The sequence below is a fragment of the Mytilus trossulus genome, chromosome 6 (assembly GCF_036588685.1).
Source record: "Mytilus trossulus isolate FHL-02 chromosome 6, PNRI_Mtr1.1.1.hap1, whole genome shotgun sequence".
Classification (NCBI taxonomy): domain Eukaryota; kingdom Metazoa; phylum Mollusca; class Bivalvia; order Mytilida; family Mytilidae; genus Mytilus; species Mytilus trossulus.
Window position 1 is genome coordinate 9,620,221 of NC_086378.1, and position 27,297 is coordinate 9,647,517.

General features: G+C 32.6%; 1 protein-coding gene across 2 annotated transcripts in view; it reads right to left on the reverse strand.

The window, feature by feature from the left end:
- LOC134720739 (mdm2-binding protein-like) overlaps positions 1–25,677 on the reverse strand; it is a 30,515-nt gene extending 4,838 nt beyond the window's left edge. Inside the window, exons 1-17 of one of the 2 annotated variants that reach the window (XM_063583210.1) lie at positions 25,590–25,677; positions 22,050–22,153; positions 20,520–20,614; positions 20,027–20,085; positions 19,046–19,094; positions 14,416–14,626; positions 13,702–13,791; positions 12,500–12,600; positions 11,830–11,890; positions 10,212–10,335; positions 9,415–9,699; positions 6,470–6,628; positions 4,095–4,226; positions 2,932–3,023; positions 2,151–2,242; positions 1,244–1,666; positions 501–717 (exon numbers count right to left, since the gene is read on the reverse strand). In XM_063583210.1, the coding sequence (XP_063439280.1) occupies positions 501–717; positions 1,244–1,666; positions 2,151–2,242; positions 2,932–3,023; positions 4,095–4,226; positions 6,470–6,628; positions 9,415–9,699; positions 10,212–10,335; positions 11,830–11,890; positions 12,500–12,600; positions 13,702–13,791; positions 14,416–14,626; positions 19,046–19,094; positions 20,027–20,085; positions 20,520–20,614; positions 22,050–22,153; positions 25,590–25,623 (2,328 nt within the window). In that variant the 5' untranslated portion in view covers positions 25,624–25,677. Of the gene's footprint in view, positions 1–500; positions 718–1,243; positions 1,667–2,150; positions 2,243–2,931; positions 3,024–4,094; positions 4,227–6,469; positions 6,629–9,414; positions 9,700–10,211; positions 10,336–11,829; positions 11,891–12,499; positions 12,601–13,701; positions 13,792–14,415; positions 14,627–19,045; positions 19,095–20,026; positions 20,089–20,519; positions 20,615–22,049; positions 22,154–25,589 lie in introns of both variants that reach the window. The other variant, XM_063583209.1, reaches the window with a different exon arrangement.
- Between the last annotated feature and the right edge of the window lie 1,620 nt (positions 25,678–27,297).

Genomic DNA, 27,297 nt, shown 5'->3' on the forward strand with positions numbered 1-27,297 from the left:
TGGATCAAAAATTGGTTAATTCATAGTATTTAATCAAATTTTGGAACCTCAATAAATAATGAAATTCATAGCTATTAGTTTTTGGATGACTTCTATTTGTTGTTGAAACATCTTCAAATAGGGAAAATGTACAATAGTGTATCAAAGATAAAAAGAAATACAACAAAATTTTGAAATGTAGCAGAAAGATATGTGAAACATATGTTTTTTCATTGAAGCCAATGTTAGGCAAATATTGCTCAGAGAGGAGTATGAAATTATCAATAATCACTTGTTAAAGATACGTCAGTCAAAACATTATGCCTTCCCTTGCATAAAAGAAATTCAACTATATTTCAAAAATTTCAAAAACTTTGTTTAGACAAAAAGTTGTGGCCTTATTAACAAAATTACCTGTTACAATTGAATTTTGGTCATGAGTAAATCAACTTCCACGGAAACTGAGATAAGAGAACAAAAATAGATACAAGTAATTATTACATTCTTATATAAATATATACCCTTTTATGCCTTTCTGATCTTGATTCTTTTTGCCTTTGTGAATCATCCAAACTGGCTGACATGTTTAATGAATCATTAGCAGACGACAGTGACTGTCTGCCACTGTTCTCTTTTCCTTTCTTTATGATGTGTGCATCACCTACAGAATGACGTCTCTTGGACCCCTGAGCTTCTGACAGCTTCAGTTTATCTATAGCTGTTGATGGCTTAGCAAAACTGAAATAATAAAGTGCTACATATGTTATTCTTTATCTAATAATCAGAAACTTGAAAAGTGGATTATTTTTGTTTGAATTTTAAGTACTTAAAAGTATTTAAACCCATCAGAAGCCATTTGTATAGTGACCTATAAATTTCTTTCAAGTTTTATTGTGAGTTTGGTGGTTGTCTAAAAATCTTACCCACATTCACTGAAGTATCATTAGAAACTGAAAAAAGGCAATGCATGGCAATAATGACAAGTAAGTATATCAGTAAACTGAATTGGAAGTAAATTAAACATAAAATAAATTGAATGTATATGTTTGTGCTGATACAATGATTATACATGTAAAATGTATTATCATTTGCACAAGAACAATAACTTGCACAATTATGTTGTGTTTCCTTTATTAAAAGTCACTATTTCCAACCTTTTTAAATAATCTGAAAAATGAACTCTTGTACTATAAATATCAATGGGAGTAAACACATGTAAAACACAATGAACTTTAACATAACAGAAACAGAAGAAGCAACTTACCTTGTACTGGGTAAACTTGTATTAAGATCACCTTTGACCTTTTTCCTAGGTGACCTTCTAGTTGGAGACAGCATATGTTTTGCCTTAGAAACTCCTCGTCTTGGAGATAAGAGAACAGACTTCTTCAATGGTTTCCTTGGTGACAACAAGCCTCTTCCTGCAGATTTCCGAGGGGAAAACAAAGCTCCCTTTGCACATTTTCTTGGAGGTGTAACTTTGCTCACAAAAGATTTTCTAGGAGATTTCCGTGGTAACAGGTCAGCTGAAACTTGTTCTAATCCAATCAAACTATCATTACTTTTCTTCTTTGGTAATTTAAACACAGTTGTTGGACCTGATGTCAAGGTTTCAGCTTTTACATGTTTTTCTCTCAATTTGTAGTTCTGAGTTTCAAGCTTTTCTGTCTTTTTACCTATATTATAACTGAAGTAAAATGATACCTTAGTGAACAATGATTACTAATGATTTGCAGTCTGACATATTAGAGAACATTTACCAGTCAAAAGGATTTAAAATAATGGGGAATAGATTTCTTATAAATTGAATGTGTACCTTTTATATATGACAGCACTTACGGAGAAAAAAAAATTATATCTCAAAAATAGATGTTCTTTGGTAAATCCTCTTGCTTCACCAACATTAAAAAAATGCTTATAAATCTTATATTCAAAGTATGTTAAATCTAAACAATTGTTACATTCCATTTTTTGTATTTTTCATCCTTGGATTTGATATCTGCTTTTTTTAAGCTGATTGAAATATAATTAAACAGACTTTAGGAACATTCAAATTAGAAGTTACATAAAATTACATATATCATAAATGTAACACTGTTTGTCAAACAGGATGCAAATTGATAACTGAAAATTATTAAATACCTGTACCCCCTAATTGCAAACATACTCACTATATGTCAAAATGGGGCATGTAATGACAATCTGGCCAGGATGATTTCTGTATATCAGATGAATTTTGTAGTCTAAATGATCGACTTGGATGCTAAAAGAGATTATAATTAAGGTTAAATATTTGCCAACATTAAACAGAGCATTCTTTTTAAAATTCATAGTTAGTAGTTAGAATAATTTCCTCTAAAATCAACCTGTTTTCTATTGCAAAACTAAAAGACATTTAATATCACCTAAATAAAGAAGAAATCAACAACTGTACATTAAGAAATGTGTGTATGCATACATTATTGAAATGTTTTAACAAGTGACAACAATTTGTGTATGCATACATTATTGAAATATTTAAACAAGTGACAACAATTCATGACTAATTATTGTTTTTTTTTCATGAAATGCTGCAAGCAAAATGTGCTTTCAAAAATTTTTCAGTAATTAAGACTTTGAAAAACAAGAATGTGTCCATAGTCCATATGTTCAGTGGACCATGAAATTGAGGTCAAAACTCAAATTTGGCATTAAAATTTGAAAGATCATATCATAGAGAACCTGCATACTAAGTTTCAAGTTGATTGGACTTCACTTCATCAAAAACTACCTTGACCAAAAAATTTAACCTGAAGCTGGACAGACAGACGGACAAACAGACACAGAAAACATAATGCCCCTCTACTAATCAGTAATGAAGGTGGAGCATAAAAATTCTGAATTAAATTCAGAATAACTTAGAAATAAAATAACCAAAAAACACTGTTAATTATCACATAGATAAATATTTACCCTTTTTCTAACAGGAGATAACTTTGTTGCTGTTGGATTGCCATCTTGTTGAAAAAGTTTTAGAAACCCAGTAATGTCTATGGTAGAAGGCACTGTAAAAAACATAAATCAGTGTCAAATTTAGTACTACTAATATACATTATTTGCTTCAGTCAGCTAATTTCACTTAAATATTTCACTCAAAGAATCAATTTACCTATACTGTGGATTCATTATTATTTGTTGAATACCAACTTTCATGGATTACATGGTTACACGTGAACCACGAATTCAAATGTTCAACGAAAAACATTTTTTTATAGATTTTGTATGCAGAGATAGACAAAACCACTAAATCAAATTCCCATGAAAATGTAAGTTTTCTTTAAGCCACGAACATTGATACCCACGAAAATAAATGAATCCACAGTAATACAGCTGTATAACAAGGATATTATTGTTGCTTTTAAAAAAGGTCTTTTTTCTTTTGAACTTTCAAGCAACTGTAATTATTCCAATATTACTTTTGCTTAATATCAATATCACAAGTATTTGAAGTTATTTTTTTTACAATTTTAAAGTAAAGTGAAACTGCGAGCTACTGCTCACTGATGATACCCCTGCCGCAAGTTGATAATATTAATATTGTAAAAATATGCAAGTGTTCGGTAAATAGGAAGTTGAAACTGAAAACGCATCACAGGGTATAGCTGACTTATATAAATCCTGAAACCAAATTTCAGAAATCCTTGTATTGTAGTTCCTGAGAAAAATGTGACAAAAATTTTCAACCTGGCTATCATGTGTAAAATCATACAAGTGTTCGGTTAAGAGGAAGTTGTCAAGTGATCAATCTGAAAACGCATCACACAGTATAGCTGACTTAGATAAGCAAATTTCAGAAATTCTTGTATTGTAGTTCCTGAGAAAAATGCGACGAAAAATATTCATGGGACGGATAGACGGACTGACAGACGGAAGGACAGACAGAGGTAAAACAGTATACCCCCCTTTTTTAAAGCGGGGGTATAATAACATGTAATAAGATTTCTACATGTATTCCATTAATAACATACTTAAGGAATAATAGTACTGTAGTTGAAGAGTTGCCACCGTTAATTGGCAATCGCAAAATCAATTCCGAAAGGATTTTATCTATCCTACTATATCTTATCTATACTTACTGTCCTCCGATTGCACAGGAGATGATAGGGCCATACTATCTGTTGACTGTAGTCTGTTAAAAGATTTTCTCTGAGACTCTTGATATACCAATAAACATCTCTCTGACCAAGATGATGGAGATTTCTCTAGCTCTGAAATAATCCATGTGCATAATTTAACACAGTGTTGAGTAGAATTTTAATTCATTTTCTAATAATACAGTTAATTTTAAAAGTTTTAAATGGACATAAACTTGATAAAACGACTGATATTATCCCCAAAAATGGTAGTAATGATTGAAGTCATAAAGTATTGTGCCTTTAGATTGACAGATAGACAGAAGTAAAACAGTATACCCCATTTATTTTTTTAAGTGGGGGTATAATAAGAGAAAAATAAAAATCCTCAGTATGTGAACAAAACGAGCTGCATAATGTAAAATAGTTGTAGCTTAGTATCTGTACAATAAATAATCCTGACACATGCATGATTTCACAAATAAATGATCAAGTTTAATATTTTGTCATTTGCAAAAAGTTTGACAAAAATCAAAATCCTCATAAATATAACCTTCAGAGAACCAACCTTATGCGGTTAACACTTAATAGATTATCGTTTGGTCATCTCAACTAGATTGATTTCCTTGCTTAAGCTGGTACGGCAAAAAATAGAAAGCAATCGAATTGAGATGACCAATGATAATCTGTTTATCCCTATTTTACTTATGACGACATTATAAATTTCATTGACAATGGCAGATGCACCTTTAGTTTCTAGCGACAATTCTTCATATAACTCTATTGTGCAAAGAGAGGAAACTATCACTCGACTGTGCAGAGAAAGGAAATTATCACTCGACTGTGCAGAGAAATGAAACTATCACTCAATAAGATCAAAGGAAACTTTCGTGAAATAGCTATAAACAAGAATGTGTCCACAGTACACGAATGCCCCACTCACACTATCATTTTCCATGTTCAGTGGACCGTGAAATTGGGGTAAAAACTCTAATTTGGCATTAAAATTGGAAAGATCATATCATAGGGAACATTTGTACTAAGTTTGAAGTCGATTGGACTTCAACTTCATCAAAAATTACCTTGACCAAAAACTTAAACCTGAAGCGGGACAGACGGACGGACGAACGAACAGACAGATGGACGAACGAACAGACGGACTAAAGAACGGACAGAAGAACGAACAGACGGACGAACGAACGGAGGCACAGACCAAAAAACATAATGCCCCTTTTCTATCTAGGTGGGGCATAAAAATAATATCAGTACACACTGCTTTGTTCTTTTAATTTCAATAGCTCTTGTAAGTTGCAAAAACTCTTGTTAGGCTTAAATTAAAATATTGTTTGTTTGCCCTTTACCGACCGACCCTATCAATTCGTTCCGCCTGAAAATCTTTTATTTGTATTTACCAGCAAGATTTTATTTTATTTTATTTTTTCGTTCCTACCAAAAATCTTATATTTGTATTTCCCGCTCAAAACTTTTTTACCGGAATCCTCGGGTTTTATCTTTACGTGTAAGGTCCAGTCCGTTTGGTATCACCTGAGCGTTTGACATGAACACTTGCATTTGAAGTTTCAAAGCATCTGTTTGAAATCGATGTTGAACGCTTTCTGAAGGAATCATGATATGAAGTACGTTACTCTGTACCTTTAAACTTAAAGAGCAGGGTTCATTTACAAAAAAGTTCGTTTGATACAAAAGTATTAACGTGTGTACAAACTAATTTGTAAACGGACGTTGTATTTTATGTAGGGATGGCCTTTTGTAATCCGCATATCAGAATGATTATGTTAACGATGCCGCTAAATTATTTATATCTGACATGAACCAAAAGTGACAAAACCCTGTAAAGTGGAGAATATCTGGCAGTAAAATCGCCAAGTTTTCCATACAGATCATTTATAAATGTGATGCAAAATACGTGACAATTGAGTTTTAAGTCTTATAGCATTTTTATTGGAAAAAAAGGCACACACGAAATTTGTAACACTCTAGGGACTTTTTCTACTAGTAATATATGTCTGCCCGGACATTATCTTACCAGTACAAATTTATCTCTTATATATTTTTTTTTCAAAACTAATAGTCCCAGCGGAAAACTTATTTGCAAAAACAAAACGGACAAAAAATGACATTATGCAGATTTTGTATCTATAAAATAAAATATTTTACCTACTGCCTACCCATGACAAATAATATACCGAGCCAAGTTATTTTTTTGGGGAAAAAAATAAAATATTTTACCTACCTACCTACCCTGTTTCAAAACATAGGGTCGGAAAAGGGCAAACAAACAATATTTTAATTTAGGCCTTAGCCTTAATTACCTGAACAAGCCTGTAGATCTGGGAGAGGTTGTAAGCCTTAATTACCTGAACAAGCCTGCAGATCTGGAAGATGTTGTCTTGGAATGCCAGTGACAGGTAATTTTTCTTTAACTTGGTTTAGAAATGTCTTTTGAACTTCATAAAGGAAAGCATTAAGATCATCTAATTTTACAACAGTATGGCCGCCTGAATGCTCTTTGTCATCTGGATAAATAATCAAAATACTTTCATATGATATAGTACAGTAAAATGTGACTTGGCTTATGTCTTTCTTGAACAAAAACCTGACTTTTATTGCTTGGTACAGATGTATTTAGTGAAATTATGTACATTATTTAATACTTTATTTTCAGACATTTCAGAGGTGTGGGACCATCATTTTGAAATAAAATCCTGTTAATTTTTGTCTGTTGTAAATGACTTTATTAAGTGAATTTCTATCTTGCCTGGATGTTCACTCCTTTCGGAGTACAAGATTCCTGTTTGTCAAAATAATCAGCAAAATCAGAAGTCTTAAAGCTTTCCAAAGACTTACTATCTATGCCATATTATTGTATAAAAGGTCCTGGCAAAATATTGCTGATCTAAACTGGTTGAATAATTTAAACATCATGACTTACTGTGGATTCATTAATATTTGTTGATACCTATTTTCGTGGATTTTGTTGATATAGGGAAACCACAAATTTTAATCTCCAACGAATTACACATTTTCTAAAGGTGTGAATACAGACTTTGCCAAAACCACAAAATTAAATATCCACAAACATGTAAGTTTTCCTCAATCCATGAAAATTTATAAAAACTTAAATGAATAGAGTTTTTAAAACAGCAAGAGCTGGATCAATTGATATCTGAGGATGACTGTTTGGGCGTATGACATTTGCGCCGATTTTGAAAATACTCTTTCTTTCATTTGCACCGATTTCATTTTTTCATTTGCACCGATTTTATATTTGCTCCTAATTAGATTTACAGGTAAGTTAATACTTGTAAATGTACTGTGCTAATACCATTGGTAAAAAATGTTGTTCATTTATGATAATTTTGATTCACATTGTTCTGGAACTTTGTTGTAACATGATGGACATATTGCACACTGAAAAGAGGCGAGGAGTCAATTCTTTAATCATCGACGGTCATACATATCGGAATGTCAGTGTCCTGAAACATAACAACATATCTTACTTATGTACCATAAAATCGTGTAAAGCCAGAGTCACCGCGGATTCTATTGTCAAAATACAGAACGAGCATAACCATGTGGCAGATTTACGAAAGACAGAGGCTTAAAAACTACGGGTACGGTCAAGGAAAAAGTCTGGAGCTGTATTTTGTAGGCCTTTTCCCCAACGTGAGTTGGGGACAACAGTTATATACATGTTATGATTGATAATTCATAAAATTTGTACAAGTAGCTAACGGAAGAGGTCTATAATGATAAATGAACTAGAGGCTCTAAAGAGCCTGTGTCGCTCACCTTGGTACATTTGTATATGTGAATATTCAACAAAGGACACAGATAGATTCGTGACAAAATTGTGTTTTGGTGATGGTGATTTGTTTGTAGATCTAACTTTACTGAACATTCTTGCTGCATACATATATCCCCATCTATAATGATTGGCCCAGTAGTTTCAGTTAAAAGTGTTAGTAAAAATTTACAAATTTTATGAAAATTGTTAAAAATTGACTATCGATTCGTCTGAAATTTTCAGGGCAGATAGATCTTGACCTGATAAACAATTTAACCCATGCCAGTTTTGCTCTTAATGCTTTTGTTTTTGAGTTATAAGCCAAAAACTGCATTTTATCCCATGTTCTATTTTTAGCCATGGCAGCCATCTTGGTAGGTTGACCAGGTCAACGGACACAATTTTTAAACTAGATACCCCAATGATGATTGTGGCCAAGTTTGGTTTAATATGGCGCAGTCGTTTCAGAGGAGAAGATTTTTGTAAAAGATAACTAAGATTTACGAAAAATGGTTAAAAATTGACTATAAAGGGCAATAACTCCTAAAGGGGTCATTTGACCATTTCGGTAATGTTGACTTATTTGTAAATCTTATTTTGCTGAACATTATTGCTGTTTACAGTTTATCTCTATCTATAATATTTTTCAAGATAATAACCAAAAACAGCAAAATTTCCTTAAAATTACCAATTTAGGGGTAGCAACCCAACAACAGGTTGTTCAATTCATCTGAAATTTTCAGGGCAGATAGATCTTGACCTGATAAACAATTTTACCCCCATGTCAGAATTGCTCTAAATGCTTTGGTTTTTGAGTTATAAGCCAAAAACTGCATTTTACCCCTATGTTCTATTTTTAGCCATGGCGGCCATCTTGGTTGGTTGACCGGGTCACCGGACACAATTTTTAAACTAGATACCCCAATGATGATTGTGGCCAAGTTTGGTTTAATTTGGCCTAGTAGTTTCAGAGGAGAAGATTTTTGTAAAAGTTAACGCCGGACGCAGGACGACGACGACGCCGGACGACGACGACAGACGCCGGACGCAAAGTGATGAGAAAAGCTCACTTGGCCCTTCGGGCCAGGTGAGCTAAAAATAGCATGACTTGGATGGAGAGTTCCCTCATTGGCACTCATACCTCATCTTCTAACATTTATTCACCTGTAAAAAAATTGGCGCAAATGAAAGTAAAAATCGGCGCAAATGCAAAACGCCGTATGGTTTATATGTCATGCATGTCCATTACAAAATGTACTGGTCCCTCCAATGAAAAATTAGAATATAAAATAAGCAATTAAGATGCAGCAATTTATTATGAGTTTGAATCAATTTTACCAAAAAGAAGTCCATCAGAGTAAATATTAACACTGAAGTCAGCAGAGCAAAAAAGTTTCATCAAAATGTTCTTGATCTTTAGCCTGAAGCAGAACAGACAGACAGACAAACATACAAATCGACAAATGCACAGACCAGAAAAAACATAATTCCCCTAGGTGGGACATAAAAACTTACTGAGCCATTCTTTAAGCAGTTGTACTTGTATATCCTTTAACGAAACCATCATTTGATTCCAGTTTTCTTCAGAAAAACATGGTAACTCTGATATAAAATCTAAATTGTCGTCTTGTCCATGCTCATCAGGTGGCAGCACTGAGTTATGGTAAATAAGATCAAACACTTGTCCATTTAACTGATATGGTGATCTAAGTTGACACATGATAATGTCTTGACTGTCCTCTTTACAATATGCTATAAAATGTATGTATTCATGTCCAGGAAGTAGTTCCTCTTCTGGTTCTGTGATGGAAAATTAAGTTTATTACAAAGGACTGTTCTAGAATAAAACACATGAGGGTGTTGGGATGAACTTTTTTCAGACCCTGTAACACCCATTAAATATATATTTTCATTTTACATATAATTCTTAAAAATTTTGAGGAAAATGCAACCACCCACTGATACACATTATTGAGCCAAAGCATTGTAAATTAAATTGAGTGTCTCCAATCCCCCATCTGATAATTTTGGAACAGCCCTAACAAAAAGTAATTTTCCTACAGTGCTCAACACTAATAATAAGTTGTAATGTGTTTCCAATTCAATTTTATAATTTTATAACGTAAGATTTTCTACTGTTCATACTCGTGAAGGAATTGCAAAAATGGTGAAAAATAAGTTCCTCATACACATTCATTTTAAAAGAGCAAAATAGAATTTTTAAATGAATGTAATATTATCTAAGTATTCTGTAAAACATAATGTTTTTTTCTATATACTTTACAAAGTTTCCATCAGCTTGGTATGATTACCTTGTATAAATGTTATATCTGCTATTATACTCTCTTTCCATGATGTTGTATTCAGGTATTTCTCACCACATAATGTCTCTAATACATCACCATGGTAACATAAAAGTCTCATCAAAATTCCACTCTACAATTACAAACAAGTTTTACTACATTGTACTCCATGGTTATATCGGACATTGCATTGAACTATTAATTGACCCTGATCCAAATGATGCTGTGTCTACACTCTACATATATTTTAAAGGGATAAGGTAACATAACTCTAGTGTCTAATTATCCTGTCATAAATAAGTGAGGGCTGTGCTATTAAAATGGATGTGGAAAGGTAGGTCAGTTTTATAACTAGTATTTCAGTATATTTCTACCTCAGGCATAGATTACCTTATCTGTATTTGGCAAAACTTAGGAATGTTGGTCCTCAATGCTCTTCAACTGCGTCTTTATTTGGCCTTTTAAACTTTTTTTGGATTCGAGTGTCACTGATGAGTCTTTTGTAGATGAAATGCGCATCTGGCGTATATACTAAATTTAGTCCTAGTATCTATGATGAGTTTATTTAAAATAAAAGAAGAAGGCACGTGTCTAAGGACACAAAATGCTTACACCCATACTTGGCATTTTTATAGATAAAGGGGCTTAACTCTAGAACAGTTATTTACTCACAATCCAAATTCAAACTTTGTATTTGTGTTTTAGTTCTTAACATTGTGTACAAGTTCATATTTATTGCATGAGGAACACTCAAGTCAGAGTGCAGAAACATAAACTAGAGGGATGGAAAGACAGATGGATGGCCAAGAAACTTGTTTGCCTATGGAGGGACATAAATAAACTTGAATTTCTTTTTTTTAGGAATTTTGCATACATCATATTGACCTAAAACCATAAATGACCTATGATCTTTGTCCCCTCCATACCTCCCACTTAATTTCTGATGACAAAGTCCAAAAATGTGTATTTGAAGAAAGAACATGAATGTTCCAATATGAACAAGATTGACTTCTGATGTATTTTCTCATCCTCTGGTCATTAGCTCTGATATGTCTCACTAATGATATTGTATCATCATTTCATGTCTTTAAGAGAAACGTAGAAACGACACACATGAAATAATTGTATGTACACTGCTACACACCAATTTGAAGCATTTCACATTCCAATGTATTTTCAGTATACTGTTCTTACAAAAACTGTTTTGAGCATCTAATATTGCCATTGTTGTATGACTTTCTAGAGAAAGCTTAATACAGATATTTTATATTTCAGATACCAGAATGTGACTTCTTCATGCAATGTATTGCAATACATACAAACCCATTCGTATTAAATATGAACATCATTCAATTTCTGAAATCAATGCAATAGATATAAGAAGATGTGGTATGAGTGCTAATGAGACAACTCTCCATCAAAATTACATCAAAATTAAAATTCATAAAAGTGAACCAATATAGGTCAAGGTACAGCCTTCAACATAGAGCTTTGGCTCACACTGAACAGCAAGCTATAAAGGGCCAAATAATTACTAGTTTTAACCATTCAAACAGGAAAACCAAATACTTTTACTAGATGTATTGTTTTATCCTCATTATATTTTACCCTTTATAGTAATACAAACCTGAGAAGTTCTGATGTGTTCCATGAATACCATGGCATGAGGATGTTGGTATCTCTGTGTTCTTAAGTGTTAAGAAAAATAGCCAAAATTAATCTTTTCTGCTCTGCCAATTGAAATTCTAATATGACATGCTTCTTTCGTTTTATAAATAAACCCATGCTCGAAATCCAATATTTTTTTTGGCATATGCGTATATTCACTTCCTTGCAAAAATAATCATGAATAATGCCTACCCATGTTAAAACTACAATAAAGTATAGCTTGCATCAATTATTTATTAAATATACCCCTAAATAGTTTAACAGAAAAAACTGTGATAACTTAACCCTTCAGTGACTAAAATGTTTTCCAGTTAAGATTGACTTTAACAAATCTTAAAATACTAAAAAGACTGGAAATATACCAATTTTTAATTGCTGTCTCATTTTCTATTTTTTTTTATATTTAATCATGAATAATATCAATATTAGCAGCTAAATAAGTTAAATGAGTGTATCAAAAAGCAATATAATATGACCAATTCTTTTCTTCAATTATCATAAGAAATTCTATAGTTCAAAGTTGGTTCTGACTTTTTAAAGGTGACAACATCAAACTTATGTTTTGTTCTATTAACACAAAACTTGCTGTAAATTCATCAACATCTCAATATAAATTTTATAAAGGATACAGACAAAATACATTGGATGTTAACATATAAGGTGGAATAGTCTCAACATCAACCTCATCTAAAACTTCCAACATTCTGCCTAAAACAATGTCTTCATTTTCCTGCAGAGAAATTAGTCTTTTAAATTAAATTCATAATTTATAAAAGACACAAGTTTAAATATCCTACAAATTTCCATCAAATCATTCATGCATGGTTTTGTTCAATTTTCAAGCAGTCGTATGTTATTTTTCTCCAGTTTGTTTATAATCTGTATGGAATTGTTTATTTTGTTTTAAATAACATATTTACACTTTAAGGTATTTACATGTACCGTAGTTGAAATTGCTTAAAAAAAACAATGATCTGTCTCTAAATAAACCTCTATTGCTATGCAACAATTCCTCTTTTATTATGACTGACTGTTTTAAATTGTGATGTCAAATTATGTGGAAACTGAGTTTTTTTAAAGTAACAGCAGACTAATTTGAGTACAGGCCCCAGACCCCAACAAATGACCCAACTTTTCGTTGTCCACAAATATAGTTCCTTTTAATTAGAGTGTATTTTTCCTTATTTTTTTTCCTTTCTCTTTCCTCAGTCATTTCTTAGATTTGTTTGGTTGGAAATGAAAGAAAAGAGGTGAAATAAATATTTGGATGTTGTATTTAAACTGATTTTGATTAGAAAAGAGTGATTAGGCCAAGTGCAAAAAGGTAGTGTTAACTTTTTGGAACATCTCTTGACTTGTCAGTAGGGGTATGGATGTGTATTGGCTAAAAAGTGATTGCTTCAATCTTTCTTAATTTTGGATATATATTTGGACTAGTACTATACATTTCATACACAAAAAATTTGACAAAAGTGCATGGTGCAAATTTTTAAATGAGACAAAGTGTAATAAAGAACTGATAGATGAATTAATTGTGGTCTGTGGCCTACAAGTGTACTTACGCTTCATTGATCTTTTAATATTTATTCAATATACAAAAAGAAAAGATGGGTTTTATGTTGTATGTTATCTAACTCAGGCTTAATAGAAAAGTTGTTAAAGTCAGTATTTTTTTAAAGAAAAACATTTTTCATATTTAAGCTGACTGGTTTGAGGTTTCGAAAAAAAGCTTCAAACGCCAAACAACAGACAAACTTTTAAAAATGGGAAGGTCTTGATATTCATCAAACAATGTAACACCAAACAGTCCTAAAAACATAAGCTATCTCACATGTGATCTTGGATGTCTAATTACTGATCTGTCTTTGTTTATGCTGCTTTCTCTTAATTCTAAACCAGGCAAAATAAATCCTTTATTCACCTGAAATAAATGTTCAATAAATAAATGTTTTTGAAAGCAATTAAAAAAACTAATACTTATAGGACAACCAATAAACTTTTTCATTGGATTTGACGACCAAAATAAATGATAGCCGTCAACCTCAACCCCAAATCCAATACTTACTGTGGGATACCAATTTTCATGGGTATTAGTGAACCACAAAATTGAATGTTCAACAAATGACAAATTGTCTAAAGGCTTGTATGAGGTCCTCGGCAAAACCACGAAATTAAATATCCACGAACATGCAAGTTTTTCTTTATCCAAGAAATTAAAGAATCCACCGTAGATCTTTCTTCTTTAAGTGGATCATGTTGTTAAAATTTGTGTCATTTTGGTCTTTTGTGGATAGTTGTCTCATTGGCAATAATACCACATCTTTTTTTTTTATAAATTCCTAGTTTAATATGAAACTGATAATATACAAACCAATAATTCCAGATTTTTAATAAGTAACTAAATTTTTCCGTATCAATTCAATCAGACTATGATGACAGTTGACTGTATTTGAATTATTCCAAGTCAATGAGACATTGTTTTTCTTTCCATTTTATCTCCCATTTAACAGTTCACAATAAGCTTATTTTATAAGTGAATACCTACAGTTTTATCAACAACTGATATTTTCCCTCTCCATATGACCTTATCAGGAAAGTCAAGGTCATCCATCCTACATGCTTGTATACCAGGAATAATATCAGTAAATTCATTGTCAGTGGAGGTGTTGTCACCCTGGTGAATGGATGTTACAACAGTATTATGCCAATCTTTGAATCTTCTTACCGCACCATACAAAGGAAGAAAGCCTTCACAACTGTAAAACACAATCAACTGTCAGATCAAATATACAAGTAATGCTTTACTTTTACAAATTGTGATTTAGACTGAGAGTACCAGTAGTCTCATACCACATCATCTTATATTTATGTAATAACACACTTGTTCAGGAAGGGGTAAAATATTCCAACTTTCTTGTCTCTGCGCTTCCAAGTTACTCAAATAACAAGAGTGCACATGCTGAAATGTCTCGCTTTCTTTACTTATCATTGATATTATGTTGATAGTCCTAAATATAAAGCTTTATTACAACTGTCACATAAACTTAATATTAACCAAGAAAACGAAACATTGACCAATAAACCATGACTAGAGGCTCTAAAGAGCCTGTGTCGCTCACCTTGGTCTATGTGCATATTAAACAAAGGACACAAATGGATTCATGACAAAATTGTATTTTGGTGATGGTGATGTGTTTGAAGTTCTTACTTTACTGAACGATTTTGCTTCTTACAATTATATCTATCATGAACTTTGCCCATTAGTAACAGAGAACTATATTTGGTAAAAATTTACATAAATTTACCAAATTAATGAAAATTGTTAAAAATTGACTATAAAGGGCAATAACTCCTTAAGGGGTCAATTGACCATTTAGGTCATGTTGACTTATTTGTAGATCTTACTTTGCTGAACATTATTGCTGTTTACAGTTTATCGCTATCTATAATAGTATTCAAGATAACCAAAAACGGCAAAATTTCTTTAAAAATTACCAATTGGAGGGCAGCAACCCAACAACCAGTTGTCCAATTCATCTGAAAAATTCAGGGCAGATAGATATTGACTTGATTAACAATTTAACTTCTGGTCAGATTTGCTCTAGATGCTTTGGTTTCATAGTTATAAGCAAAAAACTGCATTTTACCCCTATGTTCTATTTTTAGCCGTGGCGGCCATCTTGGTTGAATGGCCAGGTCATCGGACACATTTTTCAAACTAGATACCCCAAAGATGATTGTGGCCTAGTAGTTTCAGTGGAGATTTTGTAAAAGATTACTTAGATTTATGAAAAATGGTTAAAGATTGACTATAAAGGGCAATAACTCCTAAAGGGGTCAACTGACCATTTTGGTCATGTTGACTTATTTGTAGATCTTACTTTGCTGAACATTATTGCTGTTTACAATTTATCTCTATCTATAATAATATTCAAGATAATAACCAAAAACAGCAAAATTTCCTCAAAATTACCAATTCAGGGGCAGCAACCCAACAACCGATTGACCGATTCATCTGAAAATTTCAGGGCAAATAGTTCTTGACCTGATAAACATTTTTACCCCCATGTCAGAATTCCTCAAAATGCTTTGGTTTTTGAGTTATAAGCCAAAAACTGCATTTTACCCCTATGTTCTATTTTTAGCGGTGGCGGCCATCTTGGTTGGTTGACCAGGTCACGCCACACATTTTTTAAACTAGATACCCCAAAGATGATTGTGGCCAAGTTTGGATTAATTTGGCCAAGTAGTTTCAGAGGAGAAGATTTTTGTAAAAGATAACTTTAATTTACGAAAAATGGTTAAAAATTGACTATAAAGGGCAATAACTCCTAAACGGGTCAACTGACCATTTTGGTTCTGTTGACTTATTTGTAGATCTTACTTTGCTGAACATTATTGCTGTTTACAGTTTATCTCTATCTATAATAATATTCAAGATAATAACCAAAAACAGCAAAATTTCCTCAAAATTACCAATTCAGAGGCAGCAACCCAACAACCGATTGACCGATTCATCTGAAAATTTTAGGGCAGATAGATCTTGACCTGATAAACATTTTTATCCAATGTCAGATTTCCTCAAAATGCTTTGGTTTTTGAGTTATAAGCCAAAAACTGCATTTTACCCCTTTGTTCTATTTTTAGCCGTGGCGGCCATCTTGGTTGGTTGATCAGGTCACGCCACACATTTTTTAAACTAGATACCCCAAAGATGATTGTGGCCAAGTTTGGATTAATTTGGCCAAGTAGTTTCAGAGGAGAAGATTTTTGTAAAAGATTACTTTAATTAACGAAAAATGGTTAAAAATTGACTATAAAGGGCAATAACTCCTAAACGGGTCAACTGACCATTTTGGTCATGTTGACTCATTTGTAGATCTTACTTTGCTGAACATTATTGCTGTTTACAGTTTATCTCTAACTATAATAATATTCAAGATAATAACCAAAAACAGCAAAATTTCTTCAAAATTACCAATTCAGGGGCAGCAACCCAACAACAGATTGACCGATTCATCTGAAAATTTCAGGGCAGATAGATCTTTACCTGATAAACATTTTTACCCCATGTCAGATTTGCTCTAAATGCTTTGGTTTTTGAGTTATAAGCCAAAAACTGCATTTTACCCCTATGTTCTATTTTTAGCTGTGGCGGCCATCTTGGTTGGTTGACCGGGTCACGCCACACATTTTTTAAACTAGATACCCCAATGATGATTGTGGCCAAGTTTGGTTTGATTTGGCCCAGTAGTTTCAGAGGAGAAGATTTTTGTAAAAGTTAACGGCGACGGACGACGACGACGACGACGGACGACGGACGCCAAGTGATGAGAAAAGCTTACTTGGCCCTTCGGGCCAGGTGAGCTAAAAATGAGGTCAATGTCAAATAAACCGTGCCAGACAGGCATGTACAGCTAGCAATTCTTCCATACAACAAATATAGTTAACCTATGACACATGCCAGTTGTTGCTTATAATATCTGAGATATGGACTTGACCACAAAAACTTTGTTCACTGATCAATGAAATGAGGTTGAGGTCCAGTGAAAACTGTCCGATGAGCATGAGGACCTTGCAATTTATGCACATACCAAATATAGTAATCCTATTACTCATAATAAGAGAGAACTTAACATTACAAAATATTTGAACATTTTTTCAAGTAGTCACTGAACCATGAAAATGAGGTCCATGTGACTGACAGACTTCGTAAAATGAGGCATCTTTATACAAAGTATGAAGCATCCAGGTCTTCAACCTTTTAAGAAGTGAGCTAACGTTGCTGTGCCGCTGCTGGATCACTATCCCTATGTCAAGCTGTTCTGCAACATTTGTCGCAGGCTCAACAAAAGTTCATAACTCAAAATTTTCTATTTGTATGATATATGCCTTTTAGTGGAAAGTTGTCTCATTGGCAATCATACCACATCTTCTTTTTCATATTTTGTGGTGATGCATTATAAAGCAAACATCAATCAATAAATCTTTTCTGAGTTCCTGTTTCCCCTCCTAGTTGTAATTTCAAAGGTTTCCATCTCGACATGCCATTGCTGGTGGAACATTATATTTTATGAGAGACCTAAAATATTTTATCTTCATCTGACAAAAAAATCATATCCTCTTTCTTTTATAACAGACGGAAAAGTATTCTTAAACTTACATACATGTAATAATGTGATAACAATTTACAAATATAATCACTGTAAAAGATCAAGTTAAAAAAACCTTGCTAGATCTCAGAATAAATTCTGTTGTGTGGTTTCGAAGGAGTTGAGATGACAAACTGTTGCAGAAGTACATTGAAGAAAATAAGTTCAAAGGGGCATAACTCCTCGAAAAAAATATTAATCCTATCGATATGCACATCTACATAGTATGTCCTTCTTATCAACAAAGTTTCATTAAACTCTGTTGTGCGTTTTCAGAGAAGATGAGATGACAAACTGTTGAAGTAGTACCTTAAAGCAAATACATTTGTAAGTGTCGATATGCACAACTACATAATATGTCCTTTTCATCTAAAAAAGTTTCATGAAATTCTGTTGTGTGGTTTTAGAGGAGTTGCGATTACAAGAAACAGGACTGACCGACTGACGGATGGACTGACGGATGGACGGGTCAAAAACATTATACCCGCTGCAACTTCGTTGTATGGGGTATAAAAATGTTATAAGCATCTAGTTCTTAGGAAGCCTTGTAATTGTTGGACTCTTCTTTGAATAAATGGTTAAACAATTTTGTTCCATCCAGACACAGCTGTCGTTGGTTGTCTTATGTCTAGTAGTGATTTTGTGTTATAAATGGATACCCCATATTTCTTTTCTATTACAGGATCTCTAAATATCATTTAAGGTGGTACCCAACATCTTGACCTATTTTAATTTGGCTTGTTTAATTTCCATAATTTTTTTATAAAATGTTAACTTTGACCTTTTGACAAAAATATAAAAATTCAAAAAAATTGAACCAACCTTTTTATCAGAAAAATTTCATTGGTTATAAAGCAGTTTGACAAACACTTATTTTGATCTTCAAGAAGCAAGCATAATATTTCCTTAACAATACAATGTGGTTTAAATGTTTAGCTGATTTTTACAGAGTTATCTCCCTGTAGTTTAAGGTACCACCTTAATTATATATGCCAATAATATTTCATAAGATAAGCATTTTACCTGCTGTCAAATTCTTCAGGTACATCAACAAATATATCAATGATGCAACCTAAATGGGGGAAATATAAAAACATATTTTTTATAGAAATTGGTAAAGCACTAGTAAAATTAAAAAGTAATTATTAATAATTCTTCGCAAAAAGTACTTTTTGAATTAATTAAGTGTTGACCAAAACTTTGGTTTAACATGCAAATCTTTGACTAAATCAATCAATTATTAACCACATGATGGGTTAATAAGAAAGATGATATTACAAAAATAGGACTGCAAATCATTCAACATTATCAATAACAAATTCAGGAGCAGCTGATGCACCATGTTGAAGACCATACTTTGGCCTATGAATAATTGTTGACTTTGTATACATTACGATTTGGATGGAAAGTTGTCTCATTGGCACTAATACCACATATCCTTGTTTATAATTACACTTACAGTACACTTATCTTATAACTATAAACTCAATGAACATTCAAGACATAAGTTAACGCTACAATTCAGATGCAATGCACTTGACAATAAAAAGTAGTTTTTCAAAAAGTTAATTACCCATTACCACCCTCATATATGAAATGTGAGAAGTAGTAATGATATCATTACCTGCAAATAATTTGTTGTTGTGACTTTGACATGTATGAGGGTAGTAATGCCCTTTACAGTCAGTAGTCCAACAGCTATTTTCCACTACTGTTAGCGTCAAATTGATTAAAATTTTACCCTGATAATATCCTTATCGTGATTTTTCGTCAGAGGTCTCAAAACAATTATCATTATCGTTATTTTTGGAACGAAAAAAAAACATGATTTGTCAAAATCATTCGATTTTTTTATCGTCTAAAAGAAAGTGCATATTTTATCGTCATGCATCAAAAATTACCGTTAACGTCATTTGTCAAGAATTTTTACCGTTATTGATCATGAAGGTACCCCCATTACCACCCTCATATATGAAATGTGAGAAGTAGTAATGATATCATTACCTGCAAATGGCATGGAATCAGCCAGTTCATGTAACAAATCACATACTGTTCTTTGTGGTCTGCTGAAATGTAAGAATTTATAATTTACTTATGGTAGGTAGCTATTTTCATGGATTGAGGAAACTTGCATGATTGTGGATATTTAATTTCATGAATTTGCTGAAGTCTGCGTACAATCCTTTAGAAAATATGTCATTCAATGAACATTTAATTCAGAGTTTCTAACTCACCTGGACACAGTCATAAACAGTTAGATAGAAACTGTGTGTCTGGATTACACAAGTGATTTGATTTTTATACAATAAAATTGAGAATGGAAATCGGGAATGTGTCAAAGAGACAACAACCTGACCATAGAACAAACAACAGCAGAAGGTCACCAACAGGTCTTCAATGTAGCGAAAATTCCTGAGAAGTTTATTTTTTAACACAAGAGTTTGTTTTGTATATGTTTATAGTTAACATAAAGTTTAATGCAAATTTTATCACAAACCTTTCAACCTCATCCTCAGTTTCAGTGAATTTTGGAGTTTCATCATCATGGACATCGTTCCATTCAAATTTCTCTCTGTTTTCCTTGACATATAGCTAGATATAAACAAAAAAACATTAAGTAGAACTGTTGGTTTTTTATAGATTATTTTTGCCTGCAGAATTAAAGCAGTTTGGGTTGTCTTCTGCCTCCATGGATTGTAAAACAGCAGACCATAACTGATCGACATCATTAATTAAACTGCAAATTTTGTGAGAAGAATTTAATTCTTTGTTTTGTTAGGCTTTCGTCTTAATGTAGAAATATATGTGTTTTCTTTTATTTGCACTATTTTTTAAAAAATGAAAGTTTTTTTTCGGTTGGTTCAATTTTTTTCAATTTTGCAGTTCTAGGTGGAAATAAACCAGTTAATGAAATTTTTAATCTAACCTTTTAGTTGTGTGGCAAGAACATAGAAAAACAATCATGTGACCCAAATTTTATTTGTTTTTTAAAAGTACATTCTAAGAGCTATGTTCTCATACTTAATGTCATATTTTATTTTACTTTTTATTTTATTGGCACAACTGACTGCCTTAAAGGGGACCTGCTCCAGTCATGCTTCAGTGATTCACCTTATAATCAAACAAAAAGGCCCCTGGGAAACTGTCTAAATCACCTCTGTTGTATTTGTTTTATAAGTATACACACATCTACAGAGAGGGACCAAAGGACCTTTTTGGGGGATTTCAGAATTAAGCCCTATAATTTTTTTTGCTGGAATTGGGATTGGGTCGATGTTTTCATGGATATTGGGGATTTACTCTTATTGGGTCTCAGGAAATTATAAATAATTTTTCTGGATCAGGAAAAAAATTCTTCATTTTTGAGGAATCTACTGTCCCTCTATAAACTACTGTAAATTCAGATTGTGTGCATTACCAATTGTTTTCAGTAAAACAGTGGCTTTTTGTTATTTTTGTTTTGTTTTAGCATGTTAAGTACCAGACTGATGTGAAAAACAATATTTAAAGTTTGGTCTTTATATGTGCAATGTCAGTGTTTAGGGGAGTGTCGAGCATTGATAAACATGTTTTAACCTACCACATTCAGTCATGGGACAGATTGGTCAAACTTTTGACATGGTGGATTGAAATGTCCATCCTATGCTGATGTAAAATAATTTTACTTAGGAAAAGATGTACTGTTCCCCACAAAGGCACAAGCCAAGGTTCTCACTAAGGATTTTTGAAGGATAGTCCAGGGATTCCTCATATTCAGCTATGGCAAAAGTCCAGCAGTGAAAAAATGAAATGATTTATGATATAATATAGTTTCCATTAGCAAGGAAATGACATCAAATTTAGATTATTTTTTAATTTAGTAATAAAATGATATTTGTGATCAGTTGATGAAATATTTTACAATTTTGATGCATCTTTGGGCTCACCAAGTTTTGAAAAAAAATGGGTCAAGACATCAAATCTTGATGAGTCATGAACTCGCCTTAGTGAGAACCCTGATAAGCATTGTAATATACACTGCACTTACCTGCTGATTTGAATTTTCTACTTCAATGCAACAAATCTTACATCTATCTTTAAATCTATCTTTTATCTTAGTTTTCACTTGAGGATATAGTAATCTACATTCTTCTGCAATGAAAACAAATTGAACGATGATCTATTGCCAAAAAATATAACTGTATTATGTTTATGTTCTTCAGTTAAAATGCACTCCATACATGCCATATATACCATACAACGGGTAAGTTTGGCAGGGTGTAAATTTTTGCTATTTTTTAGGATAGGAAAAAATCGCCATAATAAATTCAACCAATTTAAAAGGGCACATGCAAAGGTATTGATAAAAGTTTGAATCCACCAAAATGATAACCACAAGTTTTTTTCTAAAACCTTATTCAAAGAAAATCGCAAAATTTTATATTTTACGAAAATAACCTGACTGTTATAAGGTACATGTATGTTGTGAATCCATGTCTGTTCGCCTGAGATGGTTCGCCCTAATACCTGTTTACCCTAAGTCTGTTCACCCTGATATTATTTTATTATGTGGCATTGTGTGTATATAATATATTTGAATATGTTAAAGTGTCTACAGTTTTGCTGAATATTGCTTATGGTGTATTATGTTGTCTTGCTGCTACCAGGATATAAGTATCTGTGAATTTCATGACTAACAGGTATTTAACATAAAACAGCTGAAGAAGCTTTTTCTATGACTAATGTCTAAAGCTAAAATTTTAAAAGCATTTGTTTTTGTTTATTTTTCTGTTCTTTTCTGATAGACAGATAGTCAGACTCTTCTTTACGCAATTAATTGTTTTACATGCTCAATTTATAAACCTTCATAGATTGTCGTGAAATATTCCAGATCAAGAAAAAAATATCAAAGAAAATTTTATATTTTTTTTAAATCCCTTTAAAGGAATGATAAATTTATTCACTTTTTGTGGGAAGAAATCCTAGGTGTTCCAGAATTTTTTAATATTGCACCTGTGTTCATTAAAGGTGCTTTTGTCGATTGTATGCTCACTCACGGCACCCTTTAAACTAATAAAAGTAATATTGGTTTGGACATTTTCTCTAAAACCAATGACCATTAGGCATGTTAGGCTAGCTTCCAGTTTAACAAGATGAATATAAAGTTAACATATTACAAATTTAACCAAAACAAATAAACCATTTCGATTCAAAAGTACATGTATGTTGCTATCAATTATTTTTTACTGACAGGAATCATTACGGTATCTCATTCTCGATAGCTTTCCGGGCTTCGTCTCTTTCAAACCCACTACCAGCAGGTGCTTTAACATTGAGCGGTTGGCACCCCTCATATCCCTCGTCAAGGTTCGGGCGTACACGTAAAAATTACCCACCTAACCACTGCCCTGTGTGATAAGTTCAAACACAAGCACTGAACGAACCAACAAGATGACCAATTTTAAGACTATGGTAGGATATTAATGATCTCAGAATTGAAATATCAATATCAATATCAAGCCGTATTAAACCTTAACAAGAATGTGTCCTTAGTACATGGATGCCCAACTTGCACTATCATTTTCCATGTTAAGAGGACTGTGAAATTGGGGTAAAAACTTTAATTTGGCATTAAAAAATTAGAAAGATAATATCATGGGGAACATGTGTATTAAGTTTAAAGTTGATTGGACTTCTACTTCATCAAAAACTACCTTGACCAAAAACTTTAACCTGAAGTGGGATAAACAGACGTAAAGAAGAACGGTATCAGGTTCGTTAGCGCCCAATACACTTTCGCACCCTACACGTTCGCACCTCGCACGTTCGCACCCAAGGTCAGTTCGCACTGTACACATTCGCGCCCAATTTTAATTCAAATTCCAGTTGAATAATTGGAAAATCATGATTGTTATTATAAATTGCTTTGGTGTAAGTAAAACATTCAAGGTTTTAAATGAAAAACATAAAAGATAATTGTTTTTAACAGCTTAATTGTAGTCCCTTTGATCTGAAGCAATAAAATATAGCAATACACTATAATAACCAAAACTAATAAAAAAAAAAATTATTCAACACACAAAAGAAAACGTAGTCAGAATCTCACTTTATTTTGACACAAGTCAATGAAACAAAGTTATAGTAATGCACAAACCAAAACATGATTAATAGTTATTCAACACAAAAAAGAACGTTGACAGAATCCCACTTTTAAGATTAAGGATTAAAAAAAAAATTAACAATACACTATCCAAAACATGATTAAGATTTATTCAACACAAAAAAAAATGCTGTCTCACTTTATTTTGAGACAATGACAACAAATATAATTAAGAATACACTTTCCAAAACTTGATTACAAAGTAAACAAAACCAGTTTACAATTGGGCGCGAACATGTAGGGTGCGAACAGACTTTGGGTGCGAACATGTAGGGTGCGAAAGTGAAAGGGGGCGAACATGAGTGGGTGCGAACGTGAATGGGCGCGAACGGACCTGGATTCAAGAAGAACGACAGTCAGACACACGCAGGCACAGACCAGAAAACATAATGCCCCTCTTCTATCATAGGTGGGGCATAAAAACAAAGTTAGCTGGTAAAATAAATCATTTTTCCAGCTGCAGTGTTGTCTAGAGTTCTGTATTATCTGACAGAGTAAAGTTATTTTTAATAGGCACTGGCTACAGTTACATGGAAATGTAACAATAATAAAAATATTATTGTTACATTGGAGACTAATTGCCGGAATGCAAAGTTGGGTAAGGAACCGATTAATTACGAATGCAACAAAAATTATTGAGGCTATGGTTACATGGCGTTATTGTTTCATGTTGAAAAATAGCCAATGCACGATAGGGCTAGTAATATGTGCTAATGATAATAAAAGTTAAAGACATTTATTTTATATATTATATATACAATAAGAACATACAATTTCTTGATTTTTTTTATTTACAATGACAGTTTCTACATATCCAGTCATTGAAGTGGTTTTGGAGCATGTTCAAGTCTGACAAATTGTTGATGAAACAACTCCAAGCAATATTCGTATATAGGTATATTGGTTAAAAAAGGGGGGAAAATACCTTTGGTTTAAGTGAGCTCTATCTGATTTTGAAACGAAATTGTTGAATGATGATATTTATTATTTATCATTATCATGATTATGAAAAGTATTTTTAGTACATATGAAAGAATTTAGCAACAAAACTATAGAAGATTTAAGTTTAATAAATCTAGCGTACATTGCTGTCATATTTTGATGTAACAATAACGCAATGTAACTGTAGCCTCAATAATTATTGTTACATTCGTAATTAATCAGTTCCTTACCCAACTTTGCATTCCGGCAATTAGTCTCCAATGTAACAATAATATTTTTATTATTGTTACATTTCCATGTAACCGTAGCCAGTGCCTTTTTAATATTTGTTTATAATAATTTTTATTGTGAGGTCCTTCTCAGCCTCTGCCAGTTTTGGGGCCTACTTTCAGCTTCTGATACAATGCAACTACATCATTTCTTTGTCCCTTATGGCGCATATCATTTGTTTGATGTGTGTAAAATATTCAAAACCAGTATACTAACCAGAAGAAATCAAGAAAAGGCAATAATAAGGCATCTTTACATTTATGAATTTGGCGGGTTAGACAGGGGAGATAACCGAATGTTGATCCGATAACGGGAAAGATCAGAATATATTCCGTCACGATAAATGGATAAAGAAAGTTTCTACAGAAATTTATAATTCTATTTCAGATAATTTCCTAATACTTGTAGAGAAAATATTTGGTGGCTTGCTTGCTTTGATTGTATAATTGTTGATTTAAGCTTTGTAAATAAGATTGACATCTCCAAACAATATATATGACATAGTTATAAACTTGTATATATCACTCCGTATTTAAATGTAACTGGACATTATCTGATTATGATATCCCAATATAATTGTACACTATACAAACAAAGCTAGCAATCTAACCAAAGTTTTCCTCTACAAGAAATTAGCTGTAAATCACAGTACGTAGTACAGTTTATTCATACTGTTTGTTACATCTTTCCATGTCTCACTGGAAAATCTAAGTATTAGTGAAGGTTTGGTGAATTTTAGGAGATCTTTTCATTTGCAAATGAAAATCAGAGACATGATATATATATAAACGGTTTGCCATGAGCATTTCTGTATACAGGCCAAACAAGATGGTTCCATATTATAATATTCTAGTCTGTTTTTTCAATCATTGTAGAGAGAAGCCCCACTTCTAGTTGTGCATGGATGACCTAACTACTCAAGTTACTCGTTCATCACTGACTAGCCTTTTAAAACTGAGGATGTGAGTTCGACCGTTTTAGACGTGCAGCTGCTACTCTGTGGAACAGACTACCTGACCATAGCCTTATACTGTCTTGGAATGTTTCAAAATGTTGTTGGTCTGCATGTAGACATGTAAGCTTTTTCATATTTTAGATGTTACTCTAAAATGCTATTATGCCTTAAATCTTTGCATGTGTGCTTATGTTTGTATTGTTATATGTTAATCGAATCAAAATAAAACTTTCGTATTCGTATTCGTATATTCGAATTCGCTCTTGGCACTGAGGTGCTTTCTTCTTCTTTTTTAGTATAATCAGCTTCATCCCGAATGTCGGTGGATCGACAATCACCGAAGATTTACAGGCATTTGAAACTCAGTGAACTATTACAGCTAATTTCATAATGCATGTAAAGCAAGACTTTGGCTAGCTTGCTTGCTTTGTTTGTATATTGTACAATTGTAATTGGAATTAAGTCCAATCAAATTTAAATATAATATATACAGGTTAAAATATGCTTATATGAGACAATATCTGAAAAAGTATAATTTTTGGCAATAAGAAAAATAAATGTCTTTAGACCCGGTATTTTGATAGCACAAATCGAACCGTGAATGCTTTTTGTTATGACAATGAAATAAAAATAAAATAAAATGCAACACAATACTAAGAACACTGAATAGTAACTGTTGTATGTTCAGGATAATGACTTTGATAGCAACACAAAGAAAAAGACACACCGAAGAGAGAAAGAAAAAGACACACAGAAATGAGAGAAAGAAAGAAAAAGACACACCGATGAGAGAAAGAAAAATTAAGACACACAGAAGAGAGAAAGAAAAAGACACACAGAAATGAGAGAAAGAAAAAGACACACCGAAGAAAGAAGAAAAAGACACACCGAAGAGAGAAAGAAAAATACACATCGAAGAGAGAAAGAAAAAGACACGTCGAAGAGAGAGTCAGAATAACTGCCAAACAG